Source organism: Chiroxiphia lanceolata, chromosome 1 (genome assembly GCF_009829145.1).
Source record: "Chiroxiphia lanceolata isolate bChiLan1 chromosome 1, bChiLan1.pri, whole genome shotgun sequence".
NCBI lineage: Eukaryota > Metazoa > Chordata > Aves > Passeriformes > Pipridae > Chiroxiphia > Chiroxiphia lanceolata.
Genome location: NC_045637.1, coordinates 115,559,409 through 115,572,713, shown reverse-complemented (window position 1 = coordinate 115,572,713; position 13,305 = coordinate 115,559,409). Strand labels below are relative to the sequence as shown.

The 13,305-nt window shown below is 38.5% G+C and overlaps 1 protein-coding gene across 11 annotated transcripts in view; it reads right to left on the bottom strand.

The window, feature by feature from the left end:
- Positions 1-13,305, bottom strand: part of SLC4A7 (solute carrier family 4 member 7) — a 92,544-nt gene that overhangs the window by 57,981 nt on the left and 21,258 nt on the right. Inside the window, exon 1 of one of the 11 annotated variants that reach the window (XM_032685489.1) lies at positions 7,950-8,058. The exons of 9 other annotated variants lie outside the window; for them this stretch is intronic. In XM_032685489.1, coding sequence (XP_032541380.1) covers positions 7,950-7,985 — 36 coding nt within the window. In that variant the 5' untranslated portion in view covers positions 7,986-8,058. Of the gene's footprint in view, positions 1-7,949; positions 8,059-13,305 lie in introns of those variants that run through there. One more of the 11 variants, XM_032685461.1, reaches the window with a different exon arrangement.

The following is a 13,305-nucleotide window of genomic DNA, read 5'->3' as shown; positions in this document are numbered from 1 at the left end:
CCTGACAGAACTGGTTCTCCAAAAGACCCACAGCCTAAGGGTAGTGCCTTACATTCAAGTATAAGAGCACACTAACTGCTAAAGATTACTGTCCCTGTTCTTTCTGCTCCCTTAGGCACATGCTTTTTTCCTTAAACGAGACCTAACAATCGTGGCATCAGATAAAAAGCGCTTAAGCAATGGATTTTATGTTTTCAGCTTTTTTAATAACAACTTAATTAGTTTTCCACTGGATCAGTTCACTAAAGTGACTTTTCCTGAGGAAAAAAACAGAAGCCTAAATCCGGAGTCTTACAGGGACTGGGAACCCTAACGTTGTTGACACTCACCTTAACTTTGGTCATAGAATTATGCAATTGCTTTATATATCGAACAAGTTTGTGATCTCACAGGAAAGCAACAAGGATGAAAAACAACATACCTGTTTAACAGGTTCAAGCTAAAACAAACTGTAGCAGGTCCCACCCCCAAAGAAAGCTGGTTTTGGACATGTAGCTCCTCAGTCTTAATAAAAAAGATATTTACTACAGTGTATTGTGCACACATACAAACACACATCAAAATAAGTTTAAATCTTAGTTTGCCTGTTGGGGAAAGGAGATTAAAGAATATGAAGATGACAACCACCACATACTGGGAACAAAAAAGTCAGATGAGGTTTAAAAAAAGGTTAAAGACAGCTAGACCGCAAAAAAAAAACCAACAACAGCAGTTGGCACTATGTAAATAAGCAAGAATACAAGAGAAAAAAAAAAAAGAGTGGCACATGGCAGAACAAGCCTCTGAAAACTAAATAAAGGTTGACTCTGAGTTGTGTCCCTAAAAATAGGGTTTTCAAGAAAGGCATTACACCATAACCTAAACTTTGTCACTACTGCTGCATTGCAAAAGTAGTTTTTCATGTAGGGTAGAAAAATCAAAATTCCTGCACATTTCACATAGCTACAATTAAAAAAATTTGTGTGATTAAACCAAAGTCATGTCTGTTGGACAAATCTGTGAAAATGTTACAAGGACAAGCATAGGCAGAACTCTAAAAAGTGTCATGGTAAGATGACGAGAGAGTGATGGGGGGGGAAATAGTATTTCCTGTCTCCTACACAACAAAATCAAGTATATTGTAATACACTCCAGTTCACAGAAACAGATACACACAGTAATCTTGAACATTGCTATTAAACTCCAAATAGAGATGGATACAGATGGAAGAATCACAAATCCTCTAAACTATCTCGTTTTATCACATGTGAGAGAAAAAAAATAGGAAAATTGCTATCAAAACCTGTCCCATAATTAACTTCATTGTTATAGCCACAGACTGCTGAAAAATCCTGTCTCTAAACACACCCATCTTCAACAGTCCTTTTAGGACCCTTGAAATCTGGCCAAACACACAGTTTTTGAGCAATAAAGGAAGACAAAGTTTTTCTCCAGATTATACAAACTACTGCATACCAATAGAAAACTACATACACACTGCAGAAAATACACACACAAGAAAATATTTTTATCTCCCAGTAACATTTTGAGACAGTATTTGCTGTATGTCCTACATCATATTATGAATATTTATCACCCTTTGTTTTAGTAAAAGAGGTTCTTTGCCAAACTCAAACATATAGAAGCAGTCTTCAAAAACCACATAATGTGTAAAGTAATACGACTTTTAAGATTAGATTACAGGAAGGCATGTGTGCCCTTGCAAACGGTTCTATCACTATCTCAAAGTACTCAACATATGCAAAGACTCTTCCAAGAATAAACCATCAACAACCACAAATATCATACATGAAGAAAGCATATAATTTACAGCCTTTGTTCAGGAAAACACAAAGAATCATTTTAACAGATCTGTTTGCAATGCCGAGAGCAAATCCCAGTGTGAGATACTTTTGCCTTAGGTCAGGTAAAAAACCCAAAAATATTCAAATACGCTATAAAAGTAATTCCAAACTACAACCTTTTCCTGGTTAAAAATAAAGTCTCCAGGGCACACGTTTCCAGTAATTCTAGATCTATCATGTCAATTGAAGGCACAAAAGCGAGGGAAAACTATTACAGCTGCCATTTTAGTTCTCTCTTCTACTTTCTGAACTTTTTACATACATAAACAAAGAGCAGTGGGATTGTTGGGAACTTGTCAACTTCCCTTTTTTAGGCACAGAGAATGACTTGAGCTTAAAGCAAGCACTACCAGCCACTTCATGTGAAACTTTACATGCAATAATCCCACAGATGCCCAAATACAGCTGCTGAAGATGAGCCAAAGTAAAATTCAAGACTAACTTAGAATGTATGTAACTTTCATTTCCAGTCAAGAGACAGAACAACTGAGAAGGGAAAAAATCCAACAGAAGCAGCAACTAAGGTACCCCAGAGCAAGATTAACTCTTCACGTTTGGTTTGTCTTTTTTCTTTTTTTAAGGAGATGGTAATTTCTAAAAACAGAACAAATCCAGCATACTTCAAATTGGGGGTGGGGGGAGAAAAGTAAAAGCCTAGTAAATTGTATTAAGAGATACACTACATATACTTTTTCCTAACACCTGGATACTCACAAACATACTGTAGAAACAACCCTCCAGTAAAACCTTCATATTCAGCCAGAGGTGCCTACATACACTAGAACCTGTCTTCTCAGCTTTCTAACTCTCACCAGTATGAAAATGAAATCCCTTTTCAACTGCTGCAGATCAGACCAATACTCTGTGTTCTACCAGACTTCGATTCCTCTTGCCACCTCTGATTTTCAAATGTTTTTTCTCAGTCCAGAAGGAAAGAGTAATTCCCCTTTGCAGACAAACAAGCACCCAGAAATTCACTTCAAATGTTAGAAATTAACACTTCACCTTGTCAAACATCTGTTGTCATTTAGTACAGTACACTTTTTATATCTACAATATTAGTGCTACACGTTTTTTAAAAGTACTGTTGAAAAAAAAGAGTCAATCCTAAATTGCATGAACCATGAAGGAAAGCTCGTAAAGTTTGGAAGAACTGACAACCTCCAGCAGTGTTAGCTACCATATAGTGTACTAGCACAAACATGACGCACAGAGTATTAAATCCAAAGGTAAGTTTCCACGGTCATCTGTTCAAGCTCTTCTCACCATGCAACTCACTTAACCTTATGCAGTCACATACACGACAGACTTCAGACGGGCACGCTGCCAAAGTGCATCACTGAATACCCACTTCCAAGACAGACAACTTGCTAGCAGCACATTTTTAAGGTACCTGAAACACAGTTCAACCAATTCATTCTGGTGTTAGACAGTGATCATAAATGGCTGATACAGCTAACAGTAAACCTTGGAAATCTACAAGCCATTCAGTAATTATTTTGAGAATAATTCGAGCTCAACTTTTAAGAACATCACTTAACTAAGCCAATGTTCATGTGCTCCATTTACACTCTCTCAGATCAAAGTTGTTCCCCAGCAGAATTACGGAGAGACTTGCAGCACCAGAAGAGACAGCACTAGTGCTCATGGAAATAAGTAAGTAGGGCATGGGAGAGGGCAAAAACAAACAAGAAAACCCCACATCCACCATCATCCCTCCTCTCCCACCCCTGGAAAAAAATTACACTACCACTTTCATGCTACAAAGAAGCTTCACTGCAACATTTATTGAAATAGGTGCAAATGAAGAAAAAAAAACTAACAAAAAAACCCCCCAAAACCAACCAATTAAAAAAAACAACTAACCCCAACTCAGGGCAGGGGAGGGAGGGCATGTATTCATATCTACTTTTTTCCCATATACATCTGTCCTTGGCCAAGAGTGTAGTAGTTCTTATTTTAATAGTATTCTAATACAACTGCCTACACCATCACAGTGAACCTACATACTGTTTTATGACTGTAATTATAACCCAACCTCTCTGGTTTGAAGAGAATGGAAGTAATTTCCCCTCTCCTTCCCACAAGAACCCAGGGATACATCTCCGCTTTTGTAGAGACACCAGATCTGGCAGACAGGATTTAGCTCTTAGGCTGGAATGTGGCACCAACAAGCCGTTCCCCTCAAGCAGGAGCACACACTGCTTACAGACCCAACTGGCAAATCTCTGTAAGCATGCTACTGTAGATTTACCAGCTAAGATCAACATCACATTTGCTCTTCATATAATGCTCTTTCTTCCTTCATCATCAATATATAGGAGAGCAGTTAAGCTGGATCAAACCATCCATCCAACACAACAGTAGAGGCCTACAGCAACGAGTGTAAACAGAATGAGCGTAAACCTAGGAAGCATAGCCTAAGCAGGACTTCTGTTTCATTATCAGCCCTCCTTTGTTGGATCTGCATTCAGAAGGCAGCCATCAAGGAAGGCTCCAGTGATCAAATCAAACAAAAAAATTAAATAACAGAATACTTCCAATATTGCTGTGCTTCAAAAATAAAGGTTTAGCTCAAGAACCAACAAAAAAGAAACCCTTCATTTTGACCATACATCTCAAAGATAACCAAGGAGGAACTACAAAACCTCAATTTGCAGATATATCCAGGTTATGTGGATGTATATATAAAAAATATTTTTAAACTGACAATTTTCATAGATAGATAGACTAACTCATTTGTTTTGTTACATAGCTACTGAAATATATTGTTCAGAATAATTAAGAACCAGCAGGGCAATTCATGATTCATTTTCACAGCCACATTTCCAAAGCGGTCTGTTTCAGAAGCCTCCATTTCTGTTCTAAGCACACCTAATACTTCATGTAGTTAGGAAATAAAATATATTTCCAATTTATAGAATGCACATACAGACTCCTCTCTATCCATTCAACCTCCCACAACTGCAAGGTAATAACCACTAATAGTTTCGAAAGGGGAGAAGGGAGAGGGGGGAACAGACAAGACCAGTGTTCTAATCCTACAAAATTAGGAGGTAAGTCTACCAGTGACAGGAACCCCGAAAGTGATAACAAAAGAAACCAGAAAAATATATTTGCTAAGACCATCTTTGATTACTGTATGAAGAGTTCAATGACAATCATTCTACCTCAGACAATCATCAGGTCTACCCTACAGCTCTCCCACTGCTACTCATACACAGCACTGAGCACCCTTAGTTAAGAGCAAGTAAATTAGAAAGGGCTTTTTGACATGGTTTACCTGCAGGAACGACTAATAGCAGCACTCGGTTAGTTCTAAATATATTGTTTTACTTCTTTCAAACTGAGTCTGCTTTTAAACAGAAGTAAGATGAGCCCATGGTGGGAAGGAGAGCAGGCATCTCTGGTTGTTGCCTCCTTTAAGGACAGCCAGGATATGAAAAATTAAAGTTCTTTCTAAATAACAGTAAGTGAAGGTATTGCCCAGTCCATTAAATAGTCCTATAGATGCATTTGAAGTAAGTTCTTTGGGCACAGCCTCTACACAGCAATACTGTATCTACAGAAGTTGCCAGAGTGATGAAACACTACCAGTTCTAAATCAAGCACATCAACCTAACAGCCAAAGGAAAATGCACCAAATATAAATGAGCCCTGCCTCATTTTGTCACAGTACAATTTTTAGCTGGCCTTGCCCTCTAAATATATACGGATGAGAGCACAATTAATAATAATTCACAAACAGAACACTTGCCAGGTTTAAAATAGGAAGCATACCGTATTGATGGGTTCCCCCTTAGTTGTATTTTCTATGCTCTCATTTGCACAGGAGCAGCTGCTTTCCAGATTTTTTTCCCTACTATCTTAGCACAGTGTATTGCTCAAGCACTACAGTAAAGACTCTAGTACAGCTCTATGGCTTTAGTGTCACCATACATTTTAGTGTCACCATACATGCACACACCCCCTTTTCTTGTGAATTTTATCTGTGGTTATACAATTACTATTGTATACAATAATCCTCACATGTAAATGAAGATCCATCCTAATCACAGCAATACTCAGAGCCTCGCCTGAAGGTTTAACATTTAGATTTCAGCAAGACCACAGCCATAACGAAAGAGGTTAGAAATACTTAGACAAGTTTTTCTAGCCTACTAATCCTCTAATTAGCTGCTCAGCTTACCCTACTAAATACATCTGACCAATCTGCTTCTAGGAGACTTACAAGAAACACAGCAGCTATACAAACCTTGTTTGGACAAGTATGTCCAATAGACATAAACAGACTTCAGTCAGACTCTCCACAAGTTGCATTTTACTTTTACTTTCCAAAACTCTATGTGGATGGCAGTAAAGATATGTATATGTGCTACTTTAAAAACACCACAAAACCCAAACCCTTTCAGGAAAAACTACTCTAAACATGTTGATGTTTTGCTTCTCATACCACTGAAATCTAATGTTTATAAGTAGTTTTATCTCAATACTTCTAGCAGGTGTTACTCCAGCCAGGGTGACACTGAGCACCACAACCTCCAAGAGAAGCCATGTTCCATCCCAGACAAATCAAACACATCTCTAAGCAGTAAACAAAGTGTCTGTGTTAATCAGACCAGAACATGAAACTGGGAGAAAAAGTCAGAAAGAAAAGGAAGTATAACACCACGAGACTGGTCACAATTGTGAATGGCTGTCAACTATGACACACCACAGCAATTCTTAAAAAAACCTGGGTTAAAACAAACACAAGAAAAAAGGATGGCTTATTTCCTAGCAAAGTATGACTAAAACACAAGTAAATACCTGATTAAAATTAGAAGCCCATCTGAAGTCAATGGGAGTGTTCGGCAAGCCAGAAAATTTACCATTAATTTACCAATTAATTTAAAATTATTTATTTGCATAATCTTGGCAAATAATGTCACCAATCCAACACAAGATATCAAACTGCATATCTAATATTATGGTAGCTATTTTACAAAGTTGCTTTTTATCACTGCCTCACAGGACTAAATTTCATTCAAAAAAAAATCCACATCTCCATTCACTTAAATTTCTGAAATTACAGTTAAAAAAAGGAGAAGTACCAGAATCCTTATAACGAGTCACCTCATATCATTACCTAGTCTTCTAGGCATATGCATGCTTGATAGAGTGCTGTGTCCAGAGCCAAAAGTAGCATCACAGTGAAAATCAAAAATCGATCACTATTCTACAGAGACCCTTACAAACAAAAGGCCACTGCAATCTGATGCATTTTAACATGTCTAAATCAAACTCTTACATGTTCTGCTCACACAAGGAAATAGAAAATTTACTTGTCGTTTTATAAAATTTATATAAAATAATTCAGGAATCTGTAAAGCTTTACAGCTTAGGAAAATTCCATTCCCTAAGTTTTAGTTTCCAGGAAACTCTTAAAGTAGTAAACCCTGTTACAATACTGCATTGCAGTTACATGGCAGTGGTAACAACAACCCATACAAGTGCTAAGCAATAGCTTCTAATACTAATATTAGAATTCACTGCTTCATTATACAAATCCCCACAAATGGAGTTTTTTATCCGTGCCACTGAGGTCTGAAGAAAATGCTGTCTCCATTTTACCTCAGTTACACAGCTCATTAAGTTCCCTTTTTTTTTTTTTTGGTCAAAAAAGAACAATCAATAGATTATTTCAAGATTCACTACCAGAAACATCCCTGCTATATTTGCATAGAATCACTCAAAGCCACAGCTGATAACCTTCAAATTAAAAAAGGCTGACTCAAAATAATGCAAAAGAAAAATAAAAAATAACCCAACACAAAACACTCAACCACTCTCAAAATCTGGTAGTATGCTCTCACAATTGTAAAAGTATATTTTCTTTCTGAATTAAGCTGGTTACTATGATTAAGCAATTTCAACAACAGAGTAAATATAGAGTACAGAAATCTCTACTCAAAGTATTATTTCTATCACCAGATCTTTCAAAAATTTCTTCCACAACTGGTGAGTCTAAGGTAGCACACCATTCTGAGACACAGTTGTTACATATCACTTGCACCAAAAGCACGTTTGAGCCATTATTAAGTAATACAGCTGCTATTTACATACAGGTTGCATTTTCTTCCCTTGACGAGCTTCTTCCATGCTGATGTGCAGAAGCGGAGAATGCCCTTGTACGAGACCCTGTAATGAACCTCCCAAGAGATCAGAGCCTGCGCATACATGACTGCTTTAGCTCGCTCTGCTTGACACAGATGTACTCCGGGAAATTGCTCTCCAGCCAATCGCTCCCACTCCAGTCTCTCATCTCCCAGGCCACTGATTACAGCTACTGCAGGGTCGCACAGCAGCAGAATGGGCAAGACGGCGTGCCTTCAATTCCAGCTCAGAGAATACCAAAAAAGGAACTGAAACAGAGTTCCAGACTTAACATTTTCTGTATCAGCAGCTGCTAAGAACAGCTCCAAGATAATATTTTTGCTCTGATCCAAGACTTCATTAGCACTACAAAATGAAAACACATTTGTACCTCAGGTCCCAGAACAGAACAACCCAGAAGTCAAACATCTGCTAAGTGTGTTTATTGCTGCATTATCAACCTTTCACTGAATATCCATTATAAAGCAGGTGGGTTTTTTTACACAAGCCATATATTCTTGTTTGACAAAATAAACCAGGGTTTCCTAAAAAGAGAACCCCTCATTTATTTTTTTTTCCTGTTGAAGAGGTAAAAAAGCTTTGCTGTTAGCTGCAATTAACCTCATGTCTGTCACCTGAGTAAGGTGGCTCTCTGTTCCAGGTATGATGTAGTAGCAGTACTTTTTCCTCACTTAAGCCAACCTTAGAAAAACGCAACCTTCGCTCCAGCAGATCAAATTCAGAGCTTCAGTTCGCTCTTTCCCTCTTCATCACTCATATACCTTAATCTCCTTGTCCCATTATAAAATGACGGGAAAGCCAGCTCTTTAAGGTGTTATCCATAACTTAACCTTCATGACATGCCACTGCCTTCCTTGTTTTTTCTTCTTTCATTCCTACTTCTTGTATGGCGAGAACTCTAGTAATAAAGCTGGACTGGTGCCATGCCAACAAACAAACAACTTGGACAAAATAAAACAAGTAACATACTGTTCATAAACTTGGTGCAAATACCACCAGCCACATTGTGCAACTGTGAAGACTGTATTTATCACCTAGCTGCAGAGAAATAGAAGGCCACATTCAGTTCCTCTCACTGTCTTTCTCAGTCCAGAAAATTCTGGACTAGAGTAATAGTTCAATAATTCATAGACTAAAAAAAAAGTATTCTCAGATAGTGCTGACAAGAGTTTAAAAGTAGTTTGTTTCCACTCTGGAAATTTATGTTCACTCTAAAATATGTACGCATCTTTTCACTTCCAAGCTCTTGAAGGTCTCTCTGCTGCCATACGTAAATGACCATAAACTAAATGATTCATACAGGAAGCACAAAGTCAAACAAAAATATCAGATACCCTAACTCTTAGTGCTCTCTTCTCAACTGTGCATCCTAAAACAAACCTGTTCTTTTCCCAGTGCAGAGTACAGATACATACAGTTCTTCACCTGCATAGATGAATACCGAAACAGCTCTGCTGAATTGTGTCCTGGTGTTCTGACTCTCCCATATTTCAATGCACTGTTTCTTAGCATAAATCCATACTAGAAGTAATTCAGTTGCTACAAGTTCAAAAAGATAGTTTGTTTAGGTTGAGGGTGGGTGTATGATGGGGAAAGAGGCTGCCTATTCCTTTGAGATAGAATAAGTGGGGTGGGAATCTCAGGTTTGATTTTTTTATTATTATTATTCTTTTTATAAGTTTGGGAAAGAATACTTGCTTGGTTTGGAAACTTACAAAAAAATCCCACCTCTCTGAAGCAACTTACTGAAATCTCTTTACAAGCTGTAGTCAACCAATTCCTAGTTAACAGTCACTCAATTTTGGAACAAACAAACAAGAAAAAAAACACTCAGAAGCTGTATTCGTTTTTTAAAAAGCAGAAAGCAAAGAACATGTTCATGAAGAGCCAAGCTGAAAAATACAACACTCTAAAATATAAACGTGTTTTTTTCAAACAAATGGAAGGTTTTGTCTTTTAAGTCCTATACCAAAACACTTTGTGGATAAACATCTGCTCTTCCCTAAGAATAAATATCAGGAAAAATCTTTGCATTAAATGGAGAACAACACAGCAACTTCAAACTGCAACTGTCTTAACATGTTTAACTACAGAAGTATTCTAAAACAAACTGTAGGCAAATATATTCAAAATTATCACATCCTTGAACATGTTCAGTGACAACACTCTGAGAACTCAGCAGAACTATTTGTGCTGCAGTAATATTTTAACCATATGCTTTATGCTACAAAAGAATCTCTGTGAAGTCTATGAGGACTTTTTTTTTTTAAATAAAAAGAAACATAAGTAGCTATCAGGAAACATACACTTTCTTTACCAATATATCCTTCTTAATTTTCACTTTTACACCCCTTCAATCTACACTTATTTGATCTTATCTCAGTCTATAAAATCACATTTTTGAAAGACAGGTCCAAAAGAGTAAATATCTCTTATCAAAAAAAAATATTCTTTTGAGTTCCTAGATCTTTTCATCTTTTCACAAGCAACATAGAACTATGATCCCAGTCCATCATGAAGTGGCAGTGAACTGCCTTACTGCAGGGTCTGCAGAGTGTCTACCAGGCAGAGCTAATATGCCATTCTGAAATGGCAGGACATTTAAAGCAGCTGCAGTAAGCAGGACTGAGCTCTCAGCAGAATTTACCACATGAGCTCCAGCCCAGTTGCTGTCAGACAGAGCCAGATACGAGCGCAAGGAGACTGAGTGCTTCTTTGCTTGCAAAGAGGCCATACTGACAGACCCATACACCTGGCCCTGTAAAATGGCAGATCTAGTATGAGGTTTCTATTGATATTTTAAAATTCTGTTTTGGGGGGTGAGGATTGGGGTGTTATGAATTGCACCCATAATCCAAACTCAATAATCCAATTGCACCCATAATCCAAACTCAATCCTTCCTTGTATGAACAAATTAGAGCACGGAGTTGGACCTGATGACCTCAATGGGTCCCCTCCAACTCGAGATACTCTATGATACTATGACCATCTTTTCCAATACTGCAGCCCCAAAAAAACAACAAAGGTTCACTGCTACCTTTCTTCATGCATCTGAAAGGGCAGTATTTAACAAACTCAAAGCACCTCTCTTTAGAAAAGAATATAAAAACCAAGAAATACTTATAAGACAGCAAGACAATACTTCTAAATGAGGCTTTATTTTGGAGAGGGTAAGTCTGGTCCAGGTCATGGGGGAGTCAGGAGAGAGGTAAGGTGCCAGGGGATTAAGATGATGCAGGGGCGAGTTGTATGACACAGTCTAATGTTAGTATGTCAAATACCACTATGGATGCGTCCTAGTTAGAACAGCTGGAACCAGTTCATCATTGTATGGGTGTAACCCAAAACTGTGTATTCTATAGCCTTCCATGCCATTTCCCAGAAACTGTTATCAATGAACCATTTACACCATCTGCCCATAGCAGGCCTGACTCCTCAGAACTGCAGAATATATAATCTTGGAGTCTTGGAACTTTTGGAACCACTCATGGGATCCAGAGGAAGACTGCAGACCACCACTCTCAAACAGACTGCAACCACCACTTTTCAACCGGACTGCAACTACCACTCTCGACCGGACTGCAATCACCACCCTTGACCAGACTACAACAGCACTCTCACCAACAGGTTTTCCCCTCTCCTTTTACTTTGGACTCAGGGGGCCCAAAGAACACCATTTTGTTCACGCCCCAGGGTGCTGGGTTATACATTTGGGTTTTGTGGGTTAAAACCAATTGTTTGTCTGTATAATCGTACTTACTGTATTATTTTATTAAATTGTTATTCTGACTTATAATCTCTCTTTTGGGTTGAGTTCATTTCCCCCGCTGGTTTACCTTTAAACCAGCACAGGATGGTTTTGTTCAGCTTCTTATTAAATGGGAACCTACTAACTCATTAAGAAGAACAGTTTCCTAGGAGTATCTTATTACAAAGAAATTAAATCTAAGGTATACCTCCAAGGAGATGTTATTACTTTAGCAAGGGAACACAGAGACTTTTGCAGACAGTGGCTCATCATTTAATGAATTAAAACTAGCCATAAAATCCAGAAGTCTGACTGCCTTCAAGTATTTTTCAGAAAAAAATTTCCACATAATAGCTAGTTGCCAAGGCATACATCTGCATAGCACACTTCAAGCTTGCCTCAGTTTGTATCAGCACATACATGTGGAACTGGGTGTTTCCCAAAAAAAAAAAAAAAAAAAGGAAAGAGTACAAAAAAAAGATGTATTCTATGCAGATATTCTCTGGTGTATTGTAGCAGTAGTGGACTCTTGAGTTTCACAGCACATTGCAGGAGAGCTGACAGGAGCCACTGGGATGCTGAGAACAAGCATGAATGAGGCAAGATCACGAGCTTAAGCCCTCCTGGAATTATACAATTACACATCATTTGGACAGCTGAGAACTTACTCTCTAGAGAGGATACCACTGAAATTTATAATCCGAATCCTCATTAACAGTGCGATTACTATGCTTTCTACTGTACTATGTCACTCATGGTTGGGCTTCGCGAACGAAGATTTGGAAAGGTCTCTACCCACGTTTGTTGTAGGTGCGTTGGTGGCTGAAAAGGCCAATACGAGACAGGCATGTCCGATTGCAAAAGGCACAGCAGAAAGACTCCTTAGATGGTATATTCTGCAAGGTATGATTCTTTCTGCGTTGCCTTTTCTCCTCAAGGGTGATCCTGTGTGTGTTCTCAAAAGCATCAGCAGCGTTACAGATGCTGTGTCTCCAGAGCTCCCGATTGGAGGCCAGAGTAGACTAGTTATGTTGATCAATATGGCCAAGGTTGAGATGTTGTTTCAGGGAGTCCTTGTATCTTTTCTTCAGGGCTCCTCTCTTATGGCAGCCAGTGGCAAGTTCACCATAAACAGGATCTTAGGGAGGCAGTGTACTATGTACTACTTCATTAATCACCCCACAGCCCTGATCTGCATACACTGATGAAGCAGAACAACAAGAGATGTGTGTAAAGCTTTTGAGTACTTATTGCTGGACTCAAAAACATCCCTCAGCAGAGAGGGATGAAAGTGACCATCTTCAAACAGACTCCCCCCAGAATTTCACTCCAAAATGTATGAGCATAAGGTCAGCACACATATGGCAGTGAGCTACGCTAGGAGGGGATGGGTGATTTGATTTTTGGGAGTGAGGGGGTTGGGTTTTTACTCTTTGGTTTTCTTTTTTTTGTGGGGGGGGGGCATGTGGTATGGACACACACACAGAAGAATGAGGATAATTTCCTAAATTCAAACCTGCTCACTTTACAACATATTCCTCATCACTTGCCACATG